This window comes from Taudactylus pleione, unplaced genomic scaffold (assembly GCF_031769625.1).
Source record: "Taudactylus pleione unplaced genomic scaffold, aTauple2 ptg000053l, whole genome shotgun sequence".
NCBI lineage: Eukaryota > Metazoa > Chordata > Amphibia > Anura > Myobatrachidae > Taudactylus > Taudactylus pleione.
In genome coordinates this window covers 9,530,617-9,556,562 of record NW_028284455.1, presented here as the reverse complement: position 1 = coordinate 9,556,562, position 25,946 = coordinate 9,530,617, and the positions used below count along the sequence as shown (strand labels likewise).

At 42.5% G+C, this 25,946-nt stretch overlaps 1 protein-coding gene across 1 annotated transcript in view; it reads left to right on the top strand.

Annotated features, from left to right (window-relative positions):
* The window catches only part of RFTN1 (raftlin, lipid raft linker 1), a 366,504-nt gene that overhangs the window by 281,926 nt on the left and 58,632 nt on the right, over positions 1–25,946 (top strand). Inside the window, exons 5-6 of the mRNA XM_088463278.1 lie at positions 10,908–11,310; positions 16,297–16,500. Of these exons, the coding sequence (XP_088319404.1) occupies positions 10,908–11,310; positions 16,297–16,500 (607 nt within the window). The remainder of the gene's footprint in view (positions 1–10,907; positions 11,311–16,296; positions 16,501–25,946) is intronic.

Here is a 25,946-nt window from a genome sequence, read left to right as displayed (position 1 = left end):
CCGACTGCCGGCATCCCATACCAGTTTCCACAAAGCTGAATGTGTCACGAGAATTTCTAGGTCGAGGGAAGATTATTAAAACAGGCTGAGGGTATGCAATAGAGATTTTGTGCCCGATTCAGAGTCGCACCAAGTCCACTGTGTAGACCAATCTCACATTTTCTAGCAACAGTGCTTGCGTCATAGCCTGCATACACAGCTTTGAGCAATTACATGCGAGTGCTACGCTTCTCAGCTGCAGCTACACTTGTGGCTTAACATGTGCAACTGAGCTGCAGCTCTGCATTGGCACATAGGGTTCTGTGGGTATGTATATGGAATTGTGGATAAGTGCAGGCACAGATTAGTCTGATTTCAAAAGGATCTCTTGCTCCAAGGATAAGTATTGTGCAAAGCTGCACTGATAGTGATGATGGCTACTTTCATAAGCGGATGGATGGGGTGGTGCAGTCTAAGTATAGGTGGAGATTCCCATTTATTTCCAAAGACGCAATGCGGGCGAATTATGTACGACTTTGAATTTGGCCCTATATGTGAACTACATATTAATAACAATTGATACAAATAAGCTTCAATTAATTTACATATTAATGATTCTGGTATCTGTTTCAATATTGGTATGTTGCAAAAAAATAGTGTGCTATTGGTTTCAGCTGGGCTACCACCTAGAAGACTGGGAAGCCACCACTATACATGAGATGGACCTATTTTATGAGTTGGGTTCAGGGCCGGTGCAAGATTTCCTGGTACCCTAGGCAAAATGTCAGCCCCCTCTCCCCACACACACACACCATTTACACACTTCCCAGCCAGTAAAGTAGCAGTGTGGCATCTTATAATGTAAGTCAACCCCTCTCCCCACACACCAATTACCCACTTCACCTTATACTGTAAGTCCCCCACACACGCACACACATACACAAATTACCCACTTCCCAGCCAGTAAGGTTAAAGTGCGCAACACATACACACATACACACACCTTAGCATACAACTATAAGTTCTCCCCTCCTACAACATGCAAGACACAGCCAGATACAGCTTGCTTAATATGCTAATGCTACAGGTGCCTTACCTACAGGTGCCCGGACCCGAGAGAAAGACTGTAGCGCAGTGATGATGAGTCACTGAGCACTCAATGGCACATGGCAGCTGTCTGGGAGGAGCTGAGCTGCACATGTCAGCAGCTCCCCTAGATGACTCACTGGCTACAAGGTCGTTCGGAGCTCAGGTGCAAGCTCTGGCTCACAAAAAAAAAAAGGCGGTGCAGCTGCGGCAATGAATCTGTGGGCACCACTATTGTGAAGTGTTACTGACTCTGCTCCAGGGGCATATCTACCCATTGGCCAGGATGGCCCTTGCCAGGGGCATCGACCAAGGGTGGGTGCCGTCTGGCGGTGCCACCCGTGGCCATAGGGTAGAATCAGGCCGGGACTGCCAAGAATGGTGTCCCGGCTCTCGGGTACGCCCCTGGCTCCTACCTGGGGCAGATGTTTAGGGCCTGGTAGCCGCTGGCACTTGTCGGCGGCTGCCTGGTACAAGCAAGCAATTAATTAATAACAGGTTTTTTTTACACAAGGCGTGTGTGACATCATGACGTCACGCGTGCTTTATTGCTGCACACACTGAGGAGCCTGCTTGCCATAGCCAGAAGAGATGTGGGCTGGAGGGGCTGAGTGCAGGGGGGGGGGGGGCAAAAGGGGGATGGCTGTAAAGACATAAGGGGGGTGGCTGGGGACACAGAAGGGGGGGCGGCTGAGGACAAGGAAGAGTGAATGACTGGGGACACATAAGAGGGAATGGCTGGGGACACAGAAGAGAGATGGCTGGGGACACATAATGGGGATGGCTGGGGACACAGAAGAGAGATGGCTGGGGACACAGAAGAGGGAATGGCTGGGGACACAGAAGAGGTATGGCTGGGGACACAGAAGAGGAAATGGCTGGGGACACATAAGAGGGATGGCTGGGGACAGAGAAGGAGGATGGCTGGAGACACAGAAGAGAGATGGCTGGGGACACAGGAGAGATGGCTGGGGACACAGAAGAGAGATGGCTGAGGACACAGAAGAGAGAATGCTGTGGACACAGAAGGGAGGATGGCTGGGGACACAGAAGAGAGATGGCTGAGGACACAGAAGAGAGAATGCTGTGGACACAGAAGGGGGCTGGCTGGAGACACAGAAGAGAGGTGGCTGAGAACACGGAAGAGGGTATGGCTGGGGACACGAAAGAGAGATGGCTGGGAACACAGAAGGGAAATTGCTGGTGACACAGAAGAGATGGCTGAGGACACAGAAGGGAGAATGGCTGGGGACACAGAAGGGAGGATGGCTGGGGACACAGAAGAGAGATGGCTGGGGACACAGAAGAGAGATGGCTGAGGACACAGAAGAGGGATGGCTGGGGAGACAGACGGGAGAATGGCTGGAGACACAGAAGGGGGATGACTATGGAGAAAGAAGGGGGATGGATGGGGAAATAGAATGTAATTATTCAGAAAATATGGAGGGAGGGGGGCACCAGTCCGTTGCATTGCCAGGGGTGCTCAGACGCCTAGATACACCCCTGCTCTTCTAAGCTAGGCAGCCCTGCTCCTCGTCTCTGAAAGGCAGAGGAGGAGCTAATGGATTGAGAAAGCAGGCCAGGGGGCAGGCGCCTTAAGGGTGATTCAGCGCTGACAGACAATATGGATGGATGCATCAGGGAGAGGATACCAAGCACTAGTATGACCAGTGCATTTCCGGTGGTGAGATGACTTACAGCGGTGGCTGCGGCTTTAGGCTAGGCCAACACCTCAGCGGCGGGCTGCGGCGCCCTCCAGTGACCGGCATCCTTAGGCAGCTGCCTAATGGTGGCGCCGGCCCAGGTTGGGCTGTAGCATGTATTGCATTGACATTTTACACTAAGGAATACATAGTAAAACTGCTTACATATCTGGGTGACTGTGCAGCCATTTGCTCTGCTCAGGGGTGTATATACCCCTTGAGCAGGATGGCATTCGCCAGGGGCACTGGGCAAGGGTTAGTGGGCACCCGGCGGTGCCACCTGCGGCCAGTGGAGTGAGGTATCGCTTCCCGGAGCATGAACATCAGAGGGGCTTTTATCCATGCTCGTTCTTCCGGGCTGTAGCCCTTCCAGTCAATCAAATACTGAAGATGACCCATATGATGTCTGGAATCAAGAATCCGTTCCACCTCAAATTCAATCCCACGTTGAGTACGAACCTGTGGAGTTTTAGATGGAGTGTGATGGAATTGGTTCAGAACTAAAGGTCGAAGAAAGGAAATATGAAACGTATTACATACCCTCAACTGGGAAGGTAATTCCAATCTGTATGCCACTGGGTTTACCACCTTTGAAATACGATAAGGACCAATGAAACGCGGAGCTAGTTTCATACTTGGAACTCTCAATCTCAAGTTTTTGGTGGAAAGCCAGACCCTATCTCCAGGTTGTAGAAGAGGAACAGCCAAACGTTTGCGATCAGCAAATTTCTTGTAGTTGCTAGATGCATTCTTTAACGAAGAATGTATTTTCTTCCAGATATCGGAGAAAGATTCAAGAAGACCGGAGACTGGGAAACTCTGGGACATGAGGATGCTTTCCAAAATCGGTGAAGAAAGGAGTAGAATTCGGTGGATGTGTGGTAACGATAATTATGAGCAAATTCTGCCCAAGGCAGCAGATCAAACCAATCATCTTGAGAAGAAGATACAAATAGTCGGATGAAAGTCTCCAATTCTTGATTAATTCTTTCTGACTGTCCATTAGTCTGTGGATGTTAGGCAGAGGAAAACTTTAATTTTATATCACAGGAAGAACACAAGGCTCGCCAGAATCTATCCACAAATTGTACACCACGGTCAGACACGATTTCTGTAGGTAGGCCATGCAGTCAAAATATCTCTCGAAGAAAGACTTTGGCTAATTGTGGTGCCGACGGGAGACAAACCAGAGGTATGAAGTGAGCCATTTTAGAAAATCGGTCCACCACTACCCAAATCGTATTGGGACCCTTGGAAAAAGGTAACCCAGACATTAAGGGCCTGATTCAGACCCGGATGCTATTTGCGGCCGCGTGCACTACAAAAGGGGCCGGATATTAAAATTGAGCGCTCGCTCGTTGCGGTGTGAGGACGCCTCTATGTCTGTGCGAGCGTCCGCTAAATGCACTTGCTATTTTTTCAAGACGCCCCTTTGCCGTTCGCAAATCACGTCATCTCCTGTTTTTATTAGATTAATCGGGAACATCGAACGGCATCTGAACTTCTCGCAGCGCTTGAGGTAGGAATTACTTCCTGCAATCACTGCGAGCAGTTCAGGCTAAAAGACAACCAAGTGACGTGATCGATGACGCTCCTTTGCTAATTATGCACTCCCATTAAACGCCCTTTTGACTGTTGGGCACGCTTGCGTTCGCACAACCACTCCCCCATTTTCAAGCACCTTCCCCCGATACCACCCACAAACGGCACATTCTGTCACTCAAAATAGCAGCCCCTCTGTGTTTTACGAGCGCACGATTTCCGACCGCAATGACTGGTTTGCGCATGCGCATTGCGAACCATACGCATGCGCAGTTGGGCAACTATCGCTCAGAGCGAGCATGCGGACGCTTACAAATGGGTCTGAATCAGGCCCTGAGTCCATAGATAAATGAGTCCATGGACTTGACAGAATCGGTAAGGGTCGTAAAGGACCTACTGCTTTTCTTCAAAAAGATTTGTGCTGAGCGTACTTTGCACAGGAGACAATAAAATTACTGACATTCTCTTTCATGGATGGCCACCAGTAGGAACGTTGAAGGAGTTATTTAAAGGTTTTATGAATTCCAGAATGACCTGAAAATAGAGAGGCGTGGGCACAAATAAGTAATTTTTTATGGAGATTGGGTGCCACAAACTTTGCCAGGAGGAGGAACAGAACTAACTTGAGTGTGTGCAAACACTAGAGGGCTGAGAATAGAATGTTTTTTATGTCGATTTTCATCTTCTTCGAAATCCAATAAAAAATTTCTAGAGAGTGTATCAGCTTTCCGATTCTGTACTCCCGGACGAAAAAGGACCTTGATATGAAACCTGGAGAAGAAGAGAGCCCAGCAGGCCTGTCTGGGATTAAGACGTTGAGCCGTCATCAAATATAGTAGATTCTTGTGATCTGTAAAAATAGTTACTGGGAACTTGGCTCCTTCCAAAAGATGTCTCCATTCCTCTAGTGACAATATAGTTTCATGGCCAATAATTCCTGGTCACCAGTAGTGTGGGGAGGCAGCAGTAAACAAGGAGGAAGTACATACGTCTTCCTCATAGGCTAATTACGGGGTTGACGAGACCTGACCAGAGGCGTGGAGTCTAACTTATTGGTAGTTTTCACCAGTGACCCCTCCAATTGGGATATGGGTTTAGCTGCGTCCAATGAGCAGGTCGCAGCCCCCTGATCAGGGACCCAGAAATTAGCAAATTAGCAACTGACAGAGAGATAAGGAAAGACAACCGAGTGGCTGGAGATTATCAATGGTGAATATCGGTAATCACTGATGTTAGTAATACAGAAGTACATTGGTAGAGACCGATGTAGAATATCACTGGAGAGCATTGGTGGTGACCGAAGTTGAATACCACTGGTAGTGACTGATGTTGAATTTCACTGAAGTAATTGATGTTGATTATCACTGAAGAATATTGAGTGACCGATGTTGAAGAATATCAGTAGTGACCGATGCTGAATGTCACTGGTAGTGACTGATGTTGAATATCAGTGAAGTGACTGATGTTAAATATCACTGAAGAATATTGGTAGTGACCGATGTTAAATATCACTGGTAGTGGCTGATGTTGAATATCACTGAAGTGACTGATGTTGAATATCACTGAACAATTTCAGTAGTGACCGATGCTGAATATCACTGGAGAACAACAGTAGTGACAGAAGTAAAATATCACAGAGACTGGTGAAGCATACTGAGAATACAACAGCGTGGAGCCTGAAACAGTGATACCCTTAGGTAGCTGTCTATTGGAGGAGAGAGTCAGCTGAGAGGTGACCAGGCTATCATTGGTGGAGGGTCCGGTCAGGTGGGACAGACAATATTGCTGCGTCCATGAACGCCGCAGCGGGAACTCTGGTATGGAGAGTTGCATGGAAGTCAACAGGGCCCTGGGGATAACACTCAGCTTGTCACCCACCGCCGCACTTGGGGTCTGACCGCATGGCTAGTCAGGGTAAGCCAGCACCGCAGTGAGTAACGGCCGATCCCAGTCTGAATCCTGACATAATACATGAGCAAGCCCTGAAAAGTATCAGTGTGTTTTCATCAACAACTAGATTTTACTAACTGCTTTTGTGCTCTTTTACATTTGGATGTAAGTCAATTTTAGGGTACGCCTCACAGATGTGGCAGTACATGTCCACTTTACCGCTAATCTCCCTGAAATTCTTTTTCAAAAGTAGGCAAGTATGAGCCGGAGGGATGTAAGGGGCTGGAGTGATACGGGTAGGCCTGGAGAGACACAGGGGGACCCGGAGATACAAAGGAGGTGCCTGGAGAGACACAAGGGGAGGCCTTGAGTGACACAAGGAGGGGACAGTAGGTGGAGGCAGTGGAGATGAAAATGCAGGTTTGTCGCAACAGATTTGGCGGGGTGTTGCAGATTGCGATCCTGTGTGCAGTAAAAATGGCTCCAGCATCTCAGTACCAGAGGCCATTCTGAGTTACCATAGGGTTACTCCGATAATCTACTGATCTGTGACCGAAGCTGCATCTGTGCTTGGATTTGTGAAGCCGCTGGGGGGCGTCTCAATACAAATCCCGGTGGCTGGGACATTTGCATGTTTTTGCACAGCCACTGCATAAAGATTTGCAGTGCATTAGCGTACATATCTGAATCAGGCTCGCTTAGCCTAGGCACACAGTGTACAGCCATTTGACTCCTATATAATGACTGTTAGTGAGTACTGCTAAGGTGTTATGTTATATAATTCACCTCAGTCACTTGATATTTGAATTTGTTTGTCCATTTCTAAAGGAGTCATCACTATAAAGAATTACTTATTTTCATGTAAAACACATTTTTAATGACCTCTTACTGTATATGATTTGTTGGTAATGCTTTGCAAGTATTCTAACTTTTCTCACTAAGATGGCACCCTTGGGTGGCACTGTTTTACTGCTGTGGTAGAGAAAACAGTAGAGAAGTTCATGTCTTCGATGACATTACGGACAGTGCCATGGCAAAGGTTATCTAAAGAGTAAACTGTATTCCAGTTTAAACTCCCAGCAAAGGCTGACTGATTTATGGGTTAAATTAAGCAAATAAATATATACAATAATCTGCATTTGACCAACCGCTGTGTATACTATGTACACATGTGCAAGGGCACACTGAGTATTGGCATCAATAGTCACTTAATTTACTGGCCCCACTGTTACAGACACAGAAATGAATGTGCATACTGTGCGCTGAATGCTTTCTTAGCTAACACATAATCTACCAGTCAGAGAAGATTCATCATGCTCTCCTCACTCTTTAGTTGGTCTCCTTAAAGGCATAAACCATCCTTGTAGTAGGCATTCGTGAAGTTACCTCCCACACCTTTACTTTCCATTCCCTAACATACAGGGGTCTCTGCTTTGGGAGCTTCTGTACCTTTGTGTTTAGGTTCCCCACAATGGAGGGCCCATATCCTAAAAAGCCTCAAACTGAGCCTTATATAGGCTGTACCTCCACGCAGTGCAACGCTTGTGGCACTGAGCCGTCAAACATATCTGACCTGAATAGACATGATACCATGATTCAAGTAACGGGTGGAGTTAGTCTTTACAAAAAAAATACCTTTATTGTAGTATTATTATTATTGAAATGCCATGTCTTGCTTACAATTTGCACAGTATGGTTCTGATTTACAGCGTTAATATATTATATACAGAACATAAAAGGTTGCAACCTTTTCTGGAAAACTAATATCAGTCTTCCTACATCTGTTATATTTATGCTCCATTAATAACATTGATACTAAGTTCCATTTATACCAGGCAGATCAGTAAAACACAGACCACGTTGCAATCCTATTTACATAACATTAGAGTGGAGAGCTTTGGCTGGATTGTAAATCAGCTATCAGCAGTCAGTAGCAGTACTGGTTTACAGCCAACTGCAACACAAAGCAGAATCCTGCACTGACCATGAATTCACTCTAGGTGGTCTGAGCTACAGACCAGTGATCTTTGTTTGAGACTTCAATACTTAGAAAAGTCTTGCCTTTATTTTTATACCGTTAGACATATCCACATGGGCCTGTGCAATACTTTATTAGCATTTGGTTGAAAATTGGAAACTGAAGATTTTTTGATAGAAGCTAATTGTGGAGATTTGATATTGAGTTTTGGGAATACTTGATTTTGTTAATGGTATGTTAATTAGCTGCTGACAAAAAAGGACCATATTGTGTGTCTTTGTTGGAGAAGGGTCTATTTCCCATAGAGAGAAAACGCTAAAATCTGGTGAAAACAGCTGTTTTTGCTGGATATAGGCTTCACTTTTTTCCATGCCCCAAAGCCGGCAAAAGCTGTTATCGGGTATTGCCAGTCAGCTAGAACTATAGTTTCCCCATGCCTGAGAACCAGGTGATAACTTTTTTTGTAAATAAATCTGTTGGTATTTTGAGTTGATGTCTCTTAAAAATATGGCAAGTGGTTTTATGACTCACTTTTTAATATTAAGGTTAATACACAATGGAGTATACACATTTTTTGCTTTACTAACAAACTGAAGAATATGCCTGGAAAATAATTTAATTGATGTTGAAACTTAATATTCAGGGACCCGGGGCACTAGTTTAACCTAATTATTGTAAACTCTACAATTTAAATCCAAAGTAATTAACATGCTTGAAAACATATGCTGTTTCTCCAGGCAGGAGACGAGCCTGCAGTACATATTTGTATTACATGGGTTTGGTCACTTGTTTGAGAAAAATAAGCAGTTTGGGATACAATTGATTGTATTATATGATAGAATTGATTGTATTATATGACTATGTTTTTGTTTCCTTTACCATATTCATGGTAATGTTATGTCTCTATTGTGGGTGTGTTTTCGCTGGTTAACATATAATTTCTAGTTTCCTGTAACTTCTCTACGTTTCACTTGTAGTATATATACTACAAGTTTATTACTATATATGATGTTGGTTGTGCACCTGGGCCCATCGTTCAGGAACGCCCGTGCTGATTCTATGTGCGTGTGTGTGTGTATATATGTATATATATATATATATATATATATATATATATACTGGTAGTCGGTATGTGACCTTAGTATGATCTTATTACTGGTTTATATAGCCTTTTGTTTTTTATTTCTTTAGATTTATTAATTTCAACATCCTGGTCACGAAGCTAAAAATTCCCTATGTGCATGTATTTCATACTGTCTGACGGTTGTTGTTACTGCTCAACTTGCTGATTGCACTCACTGGAGGTTAATTATGAAGCACCTGATGTGCTCTGCAAAACACCTGGATGGTCCATCCAGAGCTGCTTTATGATTCACTCCTATCTTCCTTGGGAGACACCTTTGCAACCTAGAAGGGGATCGGTATGATTTACCACCGTGTGCATGTCCGGCGGTTCAAATCCAGACGCCGGAAAACTGGCACCAGTGAAGATCCCGACAGCAGCTAAGGTAAGTACTAACTAACCCAACCACCCCTAACCCTAACCCTCCCTTAGGGGTGCCTAACCCTAACCTCCCCCCAAGTGCTTAAACCTAACCCCCCTTCCCCGCAACCTAAGTCTCCCGGGGGGTGCCTAACCGTAACCTTCCCCCACCGGGGTGCCTAACCCTAACCCCCCCTTTCCTTAGCCTAACCCTCCCAGGGAGGGGTGCCCAACCCTAAGTCCCCCCCGGGAGCCCCTAAACTAAACCTCCCCCCCGCGCGGCTTCGGTCGGGATGCCGGGCGTAGGTAAAATGACAGACGTCGGGATTTTGACACTTGCCATTAGACCCTTGCCGGGATTAGACAGTTGGGATGCCGACGGTTGACATTTAGACCGTCGGCATCCCGACTGCATACCCCTAGGGGTGCATCTAGATAAACAGAGAGACAGAAACAACAGATACAGTGGAAAGGTGTAAACATCAAATAAAAGTGCAACCACCAAATACCACCTTTTTCATAGAATACACTTTTCTATCTAAAACTTTGCTGTTTTGCCTAGCTTACGGCTTACATTGCGCATGAATATGTGTGTTGAAGTTTTTGATAATATACTCAGATTGTGCCTTTAAATGTGCTTCTACGCCAAAGTGCAACATGGGATGGAAAAATTGGTCTCATTAAAAAAATTAGGATGAGGCTGTACTCCTCCATCTCTACGCACAACAGGAATGTCTCAAATGAGGACCCTTTCAACAATCTGACAGGTCAGATCAGATTTGTCTGACAGGCACTGGATGATAACATGAGATTTCATCAGCTTCCAGGCATCACCTTCAAATAGCTAACTTCCATTATACCAGACGTACGAAAGGGTGGGACAGTTTTACCAATCATGTTCTCAGATATGTGTGTTAAAATCTGAATATAGCAAGCAGGCTTTACGATTAATACATGATTTCCCAATCCTGCCTGAGAGGTCCACGTTACACTATTGTCAGTTTAGGTCGGCAAAATCGTATTCTCATCCTATTCTCCAGAACTTCAATGATATACATGTAGAAAATAATATAACATCTGAAAATGATAGGCACTATAATTCTGTTTTATACTACTGTTGCCCTGGGCTTCCCACAAGTGTGATAATATTGCTTATATCATGTACTGGCATTTTTCCTCTAATAATATGCGTTCTTTTTGTAAATTATTCAGTGCACTATATTAAATATATTTCATTAATTCCTAGATTGAGGATGCAGCTAGTCAAGGATCAAAGTTTGCTGGGATAGTACAGGGATACTACATATCAAAAGACCTGCCATACAGCCTGTCTGATAGCTTGAGTCAGACAAGCTCTCCAGAATACACAGCCATCAATAAAGCATGCAGTGATACTGAGGATCATACTTCAGCGGATAAGTCGGATTGTACTAATGGAAGCACTTCGCCGGCAAAGAGCAGGGAAAATGCTGAGCAGCCTAAAGCAGTCGATGGGCTGGATGCTATTGAACAGCAAAAAGAAGAGTCTGCTCCTCTGGACGAAGTAGATCAATTGGAAGAACTCAACTTCACCATTTCAAATGAGGATGTATTCATTCAGGACAAGATAACAACAGAGTCTAGTCTGAATGATAACTGCAGCATTAGAAGTAAGTACAGAACATGGTACTATAGTGTTAAGGAATAAAGGGCCTGATTCAGAGCCGTTCGCTATTTGCGGTCGTTCGTTCAAAAACAAGGGGTGGCTATTCAAATGATCAGTTCGCAAATTGCAGTCTGTTCACACCTCTAAGTCTGAATGAGCGAGCAAAACATACGCTCGTTTATTTGTTAAAAACGCCCCCTGGCCGCACGCACCATACGTCATGTCCGCTATTTATTAGATTAATCGAGTACATCGACCAGCGTATGAACTGCTCGCTATTCTTGTGGTTGGTTTTTGCTACCACAATCTTGCGAGCAGTTCTGGCTATAAAATAACCCAGTGACGTGGTCAATGACGCTGCTGTATTAATTATGCACACCCATAAAACGCCCGTTTTGACCTTTAAGCACGCCTGCGTTCGGATCTCCACTCCCCATTTTCAAGCACCTTCCCCTGTTACCACCCACATACGCCTCATTCTGTCACTCAAAATAGCAGGCATTCGCTATATTGCGAGCACATGAATTTCGGCTCACTGACTGGTCCGCGCATGCGTATAACGATCCGTACGCATGCGCAGATGTGCGAACATCGCTCGGAACGAGCGTACTGCCGCTAGCGAGTGGCTCTGAATGAGGGCCAAAGAGAATATGAAAATAGAATACTTTTTATATTTCAGAATATTTTCCAAATAAATCTGCTTTTGGAACTAAGCAGACTGTGCTATTCAGTGTTTGACAGACTGCATTATCCTGTATAGCTGCAGACCGAGGCATATCTATAATGGGTGCAAGATGTGCGGTGCACACGGGACCCTGGGTCCAGGGGGGCCCATACACCACATATCCTGCACCCATATAAATATACTTACCACTACATCGGACCAGTGCTGGCTGCAGAAATCACTGGGAAAATGGCCAATGGGCCCATTTTTTGGTGATTCAAGCATGTTCAGTAGAGATGTCCCAGGAACGTGGCGTGGGTTCCATGTTCCCGAAGACTTGCACATGTGCAGTAGAGATGTCCCGGGAACGTGGCGTGGGTTCCATGTTCCCGGAGACTTGCACATGTGCAGTAGAGATGTCCCGGGAACGTGGCGTGGGTTCCATGTTCCCGGAGACTTGTACATGTGCAGTAGAGATGTCCTGGGAACGTGGTGTAGGTTCCATGTTCCCGGAGACCTGCGCATATGCAGTAGAGTTTGGTACAATGCCAGAGTCTACTGCACCATAGGAAAGGAGGGGGCCCAATCGAAACATGCATACGGGCCCCCTCCTCACTGCATCTGGCTGCAGATGTGTCCTCATACACTAATGCCGCAGTCACACCAAACAGCCCTTCTCGACGTGGTAGGTCCCAAGCAACTTGACCTGCGCCAGTCATCTTTTTTATGTCTTTTTTTGCTTGAATATGTGTCTTAGTCACGACAAAACCGCTTCACAAGACTGCACTGATTAATTTGATGTCCTACACTTGTATATCTGAGTGTGCCTGAGGTTGAACCTGTATATGAAGTGCTACTCCAAGCTCTGTTGTACAGATTCACACACAGATATACAAATTGCGACTAAGATGCACATTCAAGCAAAAATGATGAGAAAATACAATACACTGCTTGGCGCAGCTCACCCGTGCCAAGCGTCTCACGCCACATGGCATATTATGGCTAGGTGTATGAGGACACATCTATATGTGCTAGGGGTGGTGGTGTCTTACTGCTAGGAGAACACAGAATCCATTAATTATTTTGTGTCTTTTAAAGGATTTCTAGCAATAATTGAGTTCAGCCAAATCCTAAGATACCATGCTCTATTATTAATTATTATTCAATGGAAATTGATCAGATCATTATCAGTCATGTTAAATGTCTGTAAAGCCTTTAGTGCAGGCCTGTGTGTGGTCATTTTCCAACTGCGCTAATGAAGCTCCAGTTAGGCTGGAAGTGATCTGCAGAGGCCCTGAGAATTGTGTGGGGCAGTTACAAAATCCCAGGCCTCATTTGGGGTTGCCGAGTATGGGAGTGGATGATGCTCAAAACCTATCCCCGACCCCAGCTGAGCCATAATAAAGTCTAGGCAATGTGACTGTACTTGCCAATAGTTTCCTATTGGTGTAAACAGACACACCCCTCCTAGGCTGCATGAGAAACATTACCAAAACATCAGGATCAGTCAATTTTTGGACTATGTTAGGCATCTGCCAACCAAATCAAACTCTTGATTTCCATGAGAGTTTAGCGCTGCAAATACAGTTTTATTATTTAGCACATCTTAATTTTATATTTTCAAAACAATTTTCTCATATTCTGCTGAATGTGTGGCAAAAATATTCAAAATATTGGGACATTGACAGAATTTTCATATTTTGGCCTCTATTCACCAACACAATGGCTTTGAAATGAAACAAACAAGATGTGCTTTAACTGCAGACTTTCAGATTTAATTTGAGGGTAATTACATCCAAATCAGGTGAACGGTGTAGGAATTACAACGGTTTCTATATGTGCCTCCCACTTTTTAAGGGGCCGAAACATCATTCATAGGCCTATTAATTCAATGGTATCTCCTGATTTTGGGTGCACATTACCGATTTGCTGACTTCGATAGGGGTGGAGTTTGACCAAAACTAGGTATTTCTAATTGGATAGGGGGTGTTTTTTTTGTGCAGATCGGGACTTGAGCATATTGGGGGAGCTGTTTATTTTGTTCCAATTTTACATGTCTAAATATTGCGAGGAAAGTGTTTATGATATGCCTCAGTGTTGCCTGGTTTCTATATTTTCATGAATATTGGTTCAACACACAAAATGGCTGCCAAGATCGTGTGTAGGTGATAGGTGCACTTTAACTAGACCAGAGTGGAAACCAATGTGAAAAATGATGCAAATTACAAGTGAAAAAATAAATAAGGATGTTTTCCCAGTCTTCAAACCAGCACAGATGAATCAATTTACACTTAATTTCAAAGTGTTTGGGGAATGTATTTGAGTAAATGTGCATTTTTTTGCCATATGACAGAAAAGTGAAAGCTGTAAAAGACATCATTCTGTGTAGATTTCTGATTGAAACATGTCTATGCTAACTTCTGTACAGCCATGGCCAAACGTTTTGAGAATGACACAACTATTGGTTTTCACAAAGTTTGCTGCTTCAATGTTTTTAGACCTTTTTGTCAGATGTTACTATGGTATACTGAAGTAAAATTACAAGCATTTCACCCTGGCATGCAGTCATTCAAATTCTGGGCCACCTGACTGTATACTATCATATGTTTATGTTGACTATTGCTACTATTTACTATTATATGTTTATATGTACTATTGCTACTATTTACTATCTTGGTAGTCTGTGTCCAATTGCATGTGATGTACACGCAGATGCGAGTCATCGCGACAACGGGTGCACTTGACGGAAGCCTGAATATATATAAAAGTGTTCGCAGCCCTATAGGGCTCTGAGCAAAATTATGCGAATTCGGGCTCGGGGCCAGCTGTGAGGGGTGCGAGATGCAGTGCTGTCGCCAGCGTTTTAACACCATTGCAACAGCAACTCACACCCTTCGTGACTAATTAGGTTGAGCCCATAGTGTTTAAATCTCAGTTGGTTATGATATATCCTAGATTCTCCAGACACTCTACAGCCATGGCCAAAAGTATAGAGAATGACACAAGTATTGGTTTTCACAAAGTTTGCTGCTTCAGTGTTTTTAGACCATTTTGTCAGATGTTACTATGGTATACTGAAGTAAAATTACAAGCATCAAAGGCTTTTATTGACAATTACATTAAGTTTATGCAAAGAGTCAATATTTGCAGTGTTGACCCTTCTTTTTCAAGACCTCTGCAATTCGTCCTAGCACGCTGTCAATCAACTTCTGGGCCACATACTGACTGATGGCCGTCCATTCTTGCCTAATCAATGCTTGGAGTTTGTCAGAATTTGTGGGTTTTTGTTTGTCCAGCTGCCTCTTGAGGATTGACCACAAGTTCTCAATGGTATTAAGGTCTGGGGAGTTTCCCCAAAATTTTGATATTTTTTTCCCCCGAGCAACTTAGTTGTCACTTTTGGCTTATGGCAAGGTGCTCCATCATGCTGGAAAAGCATTGATTAGGCAAGAATGGGCAGCCATCAGTCAGTACAATATGTGGCCCAGAATTTGAATGACTGCATGCCAGGGTGAAATGCTTGTAGTATACCATAGTAACATCTGACAAAAAGGTCTAAAAACACTGAAGCAGCAAACTTTGTGAAAACCAATAGTTGTGTCATTCTCAAAACGTTTGGCCATGGCTGTAAATAAGTTAGCATAGACATGTTTCAATCAGAAATCTACACAGAATGATGTCTTTTACAGCTTTCACTTTTCTGTCATATGGCAAAAAAATGCACATTTACTCAAATACATTCCCCAAACACTTTGAAATTAAGTGTAAATTGATTCATCTGTGCTGGTTTGAAAACTGGGAAAACATCCTTATTTATTTTTTCACTTGTAATTTGCATCATTTTTCACATTGGTTTCCACTCTGGTCTAGTTAAAGTGCACCTATCACCTACACACGATCTTGGCAGCCATTTTGTGTGTTGAACCAATATTCATGAAAATATAGAAACCAGGCAACACTGAGGCATATCATAAACACTTTCCTCGCAATATTTAGACATGCAAAATTGGAACAAAATAAACAGCTCCCCCAATATGCTCAAGTCCCGATCTGCACAAAAAAACACCCCCTATCCAATTAGAAATACCTGGTTTTGGTCAAACTCCACCCCTATCGAAGTCAGCAAATCGGTAATGTGCACCCAAAATCAGGAGATACCATTGAATTAATAGGCCTATGAATGATGTTTCGCTCAACACAATGACTGCCTTCAATGTGTGAACCAGACAATCAATATTTTCCCACGTCATTTTGCTTTATCAGGTTCCAGTGAATCCTTTTTCATAAATGATGGGAAGCAAACCTTGTTTTTTTTTTCTTTTTCAGAAGCTGAGATTTTGGCTATTTTTAATAAGCCCAAAACCCAACAAAGGTACAGAAAATATTACACTGTGAACATCCCAATGAAGATTTCAAAGGATAAGAGTACCATTAATGGTCTGGAAGCAAATTGGTTGGAGCACATGACAGATCATTTCAGAAAAGGATGCGCTTTAGTGAATGCTGTCTTTTATCTTGGAATGGTAAATGGTATGGAATTTTACATATGACAAATATCTCTAGTTAATGCATACAAGGCCTCTCATTGACATTCCCTGTTATAGTCAGCTGGAAGTAAATATAAGAGGTAGAATTCCAGTTTTCAAGAGGTGTCAGTATTTCTATATTTTACCCTGTTGTAGCATATAGTATGGTATGATTAATATTAACATGGTACTAGGAAGTAATCTCTTCCAGATACAGGCTTAAGCTTGATGTACTAAGCAAAAAGAGTGAAATACAGATAATTCACTGCTGTAAAATTGGTTCAGTCTTGTACAAATGCTGTGTGTTATTTATTTGCACAATTATCAGAATAACTTATCAGGATCATTTGTTTAAGTAGGAAATAATTAATAAAATTACACAGGTAAATTAAAGCACAGTGGAGAACACCAATGTCAGACATATCCACAGGATGCGGGTACAATCCCGACAACCAGGATACCGTCTGCCGGTACCCCAGGACCGGTATCCCGACCGATGCCATATCCAACCTCGGGAGGTTTTTGAATCAGATAGATACAGCAGTTAGTATTGTAGGCTATGTTTATAATACTAGTATAATGGACCCCGTCCATCCCTATTACCCCAGCCGCAACTGTCTTCTCTGTTTCCCTTTGCCTCGTGGTGTAAGTTGTTAGCAGGGAATGGGGTGGGGGGTCCGGTGCCCTTGTTGAGAATGTGAATGTCAGTCTCAGGAAATGCCATTATGCGTTATTATATACTGTAGATTTTGTAATGGTTAATAAAAATATTCCCTTATATTTGAAAAGTAGTGATGTCAAATGAATCACATGACATATTTTGAAAGTGTTCCTTGATGAAATGCCAGGGAGCTTTAAACAACTGAATATGATGGTCATTGATACACTAGATCTAGGGGACAGTTATAAAAGCTGTAACTGTTCAATACAATGGCCTCATAGCAGCCAATCAGACTTCTGTATTCATACTGTTTATTTTATACATACTATAATAATGACAATTATCATTGTATTAGCTGCTATAGGTTAAAGCTCCTTTCTTGTACAGTTATCTATAAAGGAGTTTCCAGCAATACATTATAGTAAAATCATTCTTGCCTACTTATTTTCTTCTGGATGATAGACGCGGGGAGTGGGCCGGGGCGAATCGAGTCATGATGACCCTACTCCCAATACAGTGGACTGCAGCACCACACAAAGGTGGCAGAGTCATGATTATGCGATTTCTCTCTTGGGAATCTATGAAGGTCTCCCTGAAATTTGTGGGGAGAGTATTCTATTATTAGTAGAAGCCTCCTTACAAACAGAAGGTATTCACACACGTCCATTATTTGATAATAGTATATATGAAAGGATGTGTGTTATTGAGAAGAACAATATACATAAAATAACTGGATTGTTTATCCCTATTGTGCACTATATTCTCTTCCATGGATCTGAAGCAGGTATCCAGCAGGGAAGTGCTTCTCCAATAAACAGGCAGAGGTTTAAGTGACTGTCTTGGCCTGTTGTTATGTACTAGGTAGATTTGCGACATGCACAGGAGCCCAGATAGTGATGAGGAGGTAAAAATGTACTTTTTAAAACAGCTACTTTTATGGTTCTCAGTGAAAATGCTCATTTGTGGTTTAAGGATCGTTTAAGAAACTGCGAATTGTCAATTTTGATCAAGAACAGTTGGTTAACGGCACAATGCACATAGTAATGTAGACCTATAGCCAAACAGTATACAGCTGTTTCAAACTTATTAGGTCTCATCAGTGCAAAATATGGAACAATGGGCATGATTCACTACCGATCGCAATTGCGAATGCAATAGCGATTATGCATGCAGTTCAACTGCGATAGTATGCTAATCCATTTCGATCGCAATGCCGCCGCTACACTACATAAGGATGCCCACTTTACCTTGCACATATCTGTAATGTTTAGCAAGACTGCGAAACCAGCGGAACAATCGAGTACCATCGCAGCCTCACACACACTTGCACAAGGTCAGACCTTACTCAGAAATTGCTAACTTCCACACACGCTATCAGGCCTCAGGCTGCGTAGGCAACGCAGTGGATAATTTATGCACACCCCTGGCGATGAAACCCACTGGCACGCCTGCGTTTCCCCGACCAACCTCCGTTACCACCCACAAACGGCACTTCCTGTCAAACAGTCTGCAATCGGTTTGTGTAGTCACTGTGATCGCAGTCCCGATTGCAATGGCTAGTTCACGCACGCGCACTGCGATCCTTACACATGTGCAGTACGCAAAAATTGGCCAATTGCGTGCGTATTAGCAATTGCGTTCCTTGCTCAATCAGGCCCTATGGCATTTGTATAGTATAATTTGCAATTAACCTATTCAAAGCTACCATTAAGGGTAGGGTAGGTGAGAAAAAATTTGCTAAAATGTTCTCAAAAGTATTTAAAGAAAATATTTATTATAGGAAGAATAGCCCAGCGTGATATCCAGCTGTCCTCCTATCTATCTCTATCACCTTCTCAGGATGGCGATAACCAAGGTACAGGACAAGAAAAAATGGTTTATTAGTAAAATAACCCGTTTTCCAAATGTATTCATTTTTTTAAACAATATTTAGTTAATTTAATATTTTGTTAATGAATCTGCAACTGTAAGCCCAAATCCAGGCTTCCAGTGCAGTGTACATGTGTGGTCACACATACGTGTAGGGGGACATGGCTGGCAAGAGAAGCTGCGATACTCTTCTTACCGCTGCTAGCCAGAATTGCGGGCAGTGTATATGTGTGGCCACACATACGTGTAGGGGACATGGCTGGCAGGAAAAGCTGTAATACTCTTCATACCGCTGCTAGCCAGAATTGCGGGCAGTGTATATGTGTGGCCACACATACGTGTAGGGGACATGGCTGGCAGGAAAAGCTGTAATACTCTTCATACCGCTGCTAGCCAGAATTGCGGGCAGTGTATATGTGTGGCCACACATACGTGTAGGGGACATGGCTGGCAGGAAAAGCTGTAATACTCTTCATACCGCTGCTAGCCAGAATTGCGGGGAGCTGGGCATCACTCACCTTCCGCAGCCAACTTTTTTTTGGTAAATTACTATCGCCGCAGATTGAGTAAGAGACCTTTAAAGTAAGTATACATTTTTTATTATATAAAGTTTACATTTTCCTTTTAACTGAGTCACTGTAAGTACTTCTTTCAGATGACCTGTTAAGCTGCCGTTTCATGGTGTCTTCTGTGTAGACTGCTTATGGCTGTTCTTGTTGATTGATATATAGCACTTGAAAAAAGAAATCTGGGCACAACAAGCTGCCTGTACTGATTACATTCTTACCATATGGATACAAGAACTAGTGTAGCTGTCTATAGAAATAGGCAGACAGTAGGAGAATATAATTTGTCTCCCAGGTTGCTTCTATGCATGGGATGCACAGCGGGGTGACACAAGGCCATGCCTGGCTCGTCACATAGAAAAAGATCTATTATTCATTTTCTTTGTGTGTTCTTGAGTGCTCTTTATATTCAGTCATTTCTTCTTACATTACTTTACAATAATCATTCTAATGTTCTGAGCTGATTCATTGTATCAGTAAATTAACATACACATATCCAATTTCTGACTATAATAGAATTTTTTTTTTCCAGAAGTCATTTTGCTTTTGCTGCATATCAGAGGACATTTAGCAAAACACCATCTACTGTATATGCTCATTACTATGGTTTTTGTGTATTTTTTATTTTTTCTTATTACTTAGGACAAGACAAGAGACATTCAGCACTGGCTCATTTAGACAAAATACGCAGATGACAGAATAATAATTTCAATTTCCACACAGCTGCTCATTTTTCTTTATATAATTCCTAATCATGCATTTCTTTTTTGGTATCATCAGTATGATTATGGTATTGTGCTGGACCGAACAATTGCATTATGTAAATTGAGCATGTTAACCCCGTCCGTGCCTGCAGCTCCAGTCAGTGCAATGCTGCCACAGTGAATTGAGGCCTGGAACACGGACACAATATATTCCATTGTTGCGGGGTCCAGCAGTGCTGTGCAGGAGAAATAAGATTAGACACATGAGTAAAAATTATTAACTGTAATAAGTGTTAGAAGACTAAGCTTGTATGACAGAATTGTGGCACCATTACACCTCACAGCTTGAAAATTGATTTTGGGATTGTGACAGAAAAAACAGCATGTGTTTGCTTATAATGCTGCTGACAGGTTTTACATGGTACATTAAATATAGCATATAAGTGCGAACAGCCCAGTGAAATTTACCTCAGATGGATTATTATTCCCCTCTAAGTTTTTCAGGGCCGTACAGTGTGAGATAGTCATGTCTGATCATGATCTTTTTTTGAATGTTTATCCTACAAAAAAATGTTTTTCTGTTCACAGAGAGATTGTTACATGGTCTAGCTTCAGTGCATAATAGTAATAGGGAACAGAACACAATATTGGGACATTTTTTTCCATATAAACAACAAAATTAAAAAATATATATAAAACATGTTTAGGGTGGGGTTTGATGGGTTAAAATGAAAAAGAAAAATACAATTGTTTAGTTACCTTTCAAGCTTCATTCATCACATCTGCAGGGCCCCTAATACCTGTATCCCACGCCGCTATATTTTCTACTCTAACCACTTGGCATGTTTTAAATATGATAAACAGATGTCTATTGGGTCAATTTAATTAGGAGCAAGTTTGTTTTGTGACACTCATAGATATTGCGTGAAATACGCGCCCTCAAGAAATGCGAGATTCAATTATAAATGCCAATTCACAGTACTTCCACAGGTTGTATGACTTACAAAGAGCGACCTGGGAGAAGTGCATGAAAAAGTGGGGAAGACATTCTGGACTCCCCCCCCCCCCCCCCCCCCCAATTGGCAACGGAGAAACCATATAGAAGGCTGTTATTTGCCATAAGGAAAGTAATGGAGGTTGTTAAAAGGTGTCAAATGGCTGCTTTTTGCACTTTTTATTGAGGCTTATAAGATGATGGCCAGCAAGTGTTTTCAGCAAATATAGATTCTTTCCAGCATTTTGAGGGTCCAGAAAAATGTTTTTTTATATACAAGTTTGTAAAAAGTTGGAATAAACACTGTTACCTCTCCCATCAATACAACACCTCCACATACCTGTCCCACATCATGTACACATCCACATACTTGTCCCACATCATGTACACCTCCACATACCTGTCCCACATCATTTATACCTCCACATACCTGTCCCACATCATTTACACCTCCACATACCTGTCCCACATCATTTACACCTCCACATACCTGTCCCACATCATTTACACCTCCACGTATCTGTCCCACATCATTTACACCTCCACGTACCTGTCCCACATCATTTACACCTCCACGTACCTGTCCCACATCATTTACACCTCCACATACCTGTCCCACATCTTTTACACCTCCACGTACCTGTCCCACATCTTTTACACCTCCACGTACCTGTCCCACATCATGTACACATCCACATACTTGTCCCACATCATTTACACCTCCACATACCTGTTCCACATCTTTTACACCTCCACGTACCTGTCCCACATCATGTACACCTCCACATACATGCCCCACATCATTTACACCTCCACATACCTGTCCCACATCATGTACACCTCCACGTACCTGTCCCACATCATTTATACCTCCACGTACCTGTCCCACATCAGGTACACCTCCACGTACCTGTCCCACATCATGTACACCTCCATATACCTGTCCCACATCATTTACACCTCCATATACCTGTCCCACATTATTTACACCTCCACATACTTGTCCCACATCATTTACACCTCCACATACATGTCCCACATCATTTACACATCCACATACATGTCCCACATCATTTACACCTCCACGTACTTTTCCTACATCATTTACACCTCCACATACCTGTCCCACATAATTTACACCTCCACATACATGTCCTAAATCATTTAACCCATTATTGAGTTTTTCAGAGAAATTCACCTGAAAACTGACATGTATTTATTGGCCAAATTATGCTATTTCAACCTTTCCAAGTGCATGATTTTTAATTGGATGGGGTATAACAGGAGTTCTGCAATATGTGACGACATTATTACCTTAAAATAAAGATTTTCACTGGTTGAGTCTCCCAAATCCAAAATGCTTGGGACCAGGGGTATTTTGGATATCAGAATATTCCGTATTTTGGAATATTTGCATACCATTATGAGATATCTTGGGAATGGGACCCAAATCTAAACACAGAATGCATTTATGTGTTATATACACCTTATATACACAGCCTGAAGGTAATTTTATACAATTTTTTTGATAATTTTGTGCTTTAAACAAATTTGTGTACATTGAACCATAAAAAAGCAAAAGTTTCACTACCTCAGTCATGCTAAAAATATTCCGTATTTCGGAATATTTGGATATGGGAGACTCAACCCATATTACCTTCCCACCTGCTCAGGGGGATGCGCACAAAAAAATGCAAATATCCTATGAAAAATTTATTTGAGTTTAGAATTGAATTGCAAATGGAATTCACAGTACGAGTTTGTTAGGGGAACGGTTTGCAGGACCCAACTCGTACCTAATTGAATTGACCCCAAAGTGTCTCAGTCGTGAATTTACTCTGTGTGGAACACACAGAAATATCACCATACTGGCCAACTGTTGTTTTCTTTGTGATCCCAGAGCAATTGTTCATGTCTTAACCCCTCCACTACAAAGCTGGGTACACATTAAACGCTATGTCTGATTCGCGTATTGAAGCGACATATCAGGTACATCGTGTAGTGTGTACCCATGATATACGCGTTCTCACGGGTCACTAGTGATAGTGCACATTTGCTCTACTGCAGGGCCAATGGGGGATGTCGCCACGGTCGCCGACAGACGCGCGGGGCCCAGGTGACAGGGGGCATGGCCTAATCGTGGGCGGTGTAGAAAGAAAAAAAACATTTGTTTATGCTGTAACCACACCAATTATAGCTTGTTTTAAATTAGAAGACTTATGATACAATGGCATTAGTTTGCTTACATTTCCTCACATGGTTAATACAATTTACCCAAGATGGCCAAAATAGTGGGGGGTTTTTAATTGAAATTGCAAGAGAGTGAACTATAAGCAAATATGTGTATTTCTTTTCTAACCACCACCAAGAAATACTTTGTGGTCAGTAACATGCGGTGAGGTCAATGGCTGGGGAGGAACATATGGGGGTGGGTCTGAGTGCCGGTAGCCTGTCTCAGCCCCTACTCACTGTAACTCTCCCCTCACTACACTAAGCTTCAGTGTCTATTGATTCTCCTACCTGCATCACAAACTGTGTCTCTTCTCTTCCTCCCCCTGCTGCTGCTGACTGAGCTCCGGTGGGTCTATAAGCAGTGCACTTCCTGGTCATATGACACATCCAGGGTGTCCATCAGTGCTCAAGGCACACACCCCCACAGTGAGCCATCACTCTTTTGGCTCTCTTTCTGTGCAGTATTACTGTCCATGTCATGGCCCCGCCTCCAGCTCTGCAAGCAGTGTGAGAGGTGAGGTTGAGCTCTTGTTGCCTCACCACTCGTCTCCCTGCAATTTTAGGGAGCTCTGCAGATTTGGAAAGTTTTAACTAAGAAATTATTACAATAAACAAAGAAGTTATAAATATCTTCTTGTATTATTCTAATTATTTTTATATTAAAACTCTGGAGCATGACAGGGAGTATGATAGGGGAGGCTCTGCCTACCCTGACCGCACATCCCTGTTTGTGGTTCTTCTGCCCATTGTTTCTTCAAAATGTTACTGCATTTGCTAGCTTTAATGAAATTAATAAAATGTGTAGGAATAATATGGTAACCTAACATAGCAAATGAAGACTTCTCTTAGTTTAATTTTGCCAGAATGAGTTATGATTTGGGCATTAGATGCCCCTATTCGCTGTACTTCTTAACACCTTCTATAGTATTGTTATTGTCTGGTCAATCACCAGTTGACAACTATCAAGGAGGCACATTGCTTGAAAGAGGGGACTCCCCTCTTTCAAACAAGGTTAATCTCAACTGTGTAGAAGAGTTTGGGAACCTTAAGTGCCTCCCCCAATCTCTTGATGTTTGTAGTTTTTTTGCAGTGCAGAGTGATATTGAGCCTAATACTGATATGTACGTAAACTCAATGGTTTACGTACATATCCGATGTTTGGGAGTCGCGATGGTTATCCGAAGCAGCATCTACGGACACTGCACTCGGATCGCAGATACATGCAGGAGATGCGTATTTCCTACTGACAGCTCCTGCTGCATTTGCATTTTAGTTTGGAGTTGGACGGTATTTTTAGTTGAATGGTATTGCACAGCCGCTTCCTTGCCGATGTGCAATACCGTCCACATCCGAATCAGGCCCAATAACCATTAAGAGGCCACATCATTTGAAAGAGGAGACTCCCCTCTGATGGTTCAATATGTTGATTCCCTAGCTTGATAAATCATTAATCCTCTCCATTGTCTGAGCATGCCCACCAATATCAACATCTGCAGCCATAAATTAATTTTAATTAGATTGTCTGAATATGGTGCTACAGTGATACAGCCCATTTCCGATACACATCTCTGGCTCTTCAGTTACAATAATATGAAATAATATGCCACAGCACATTCTACTCAGAGCTGTAAGCGGTGCAATAATGTTGTTATGACTAATATCAGGAAATAAATGAGTTTTTAGTAATGAATTAGCTAGATGTTCCAAGCATGTACATTTAAAGATTATATCTGAAACAGGAAATTAGATGTAATGAGCCTGTAGAAATATTGTGTGACTTCATTACTTTTCTCAAAAGGAGACATTTCCTCTGCTGCTTAATGGAATCCTTAATAAGATTGTACTTTGCGTTAGTCCTTAATAAGATCGGACTTCATCAAAAATATTTGAGCAAGTATAGTCAACCACAAGGAATATAAATAGCAAATATTGCAGACAATCAGTTGGCAATGCCTGTGTTGAAAACCTCTTGCTGTAATAACCAAAGGACCTTTCACCTGCTTTGAACATGTGCTCATTGCTACAGCTCATACTGGAAGCAGCCATTTTGTGGGCTTAACCAATATACAGCAATTTACTAGAAACCTGTGACATCTGACTCCTATTGAATCAACAGAATTTTCTTACCTGTGTGCAGACAGCTAGAACACTTGAAAGATTAAATTATTCTATATCAAGTATATAAGGATAAAGGTCTTCCTTTTCACTCATTTTATATAAAAATGTTCAATATAATATATGATATGAACAGAAGACATTCTGCATAAAGAACCTTACCTTGTTTTCTCTAATGTAAAGTAGAACACCAACATTCTAATTATTGATAAAAAAATTGCAGACTTTTTTTTAGCTTTGCTAACAACTTGCTTGTACATTGCATATATGTGAACTCCTATGTACTTTTATATAGATACGACAGACTCC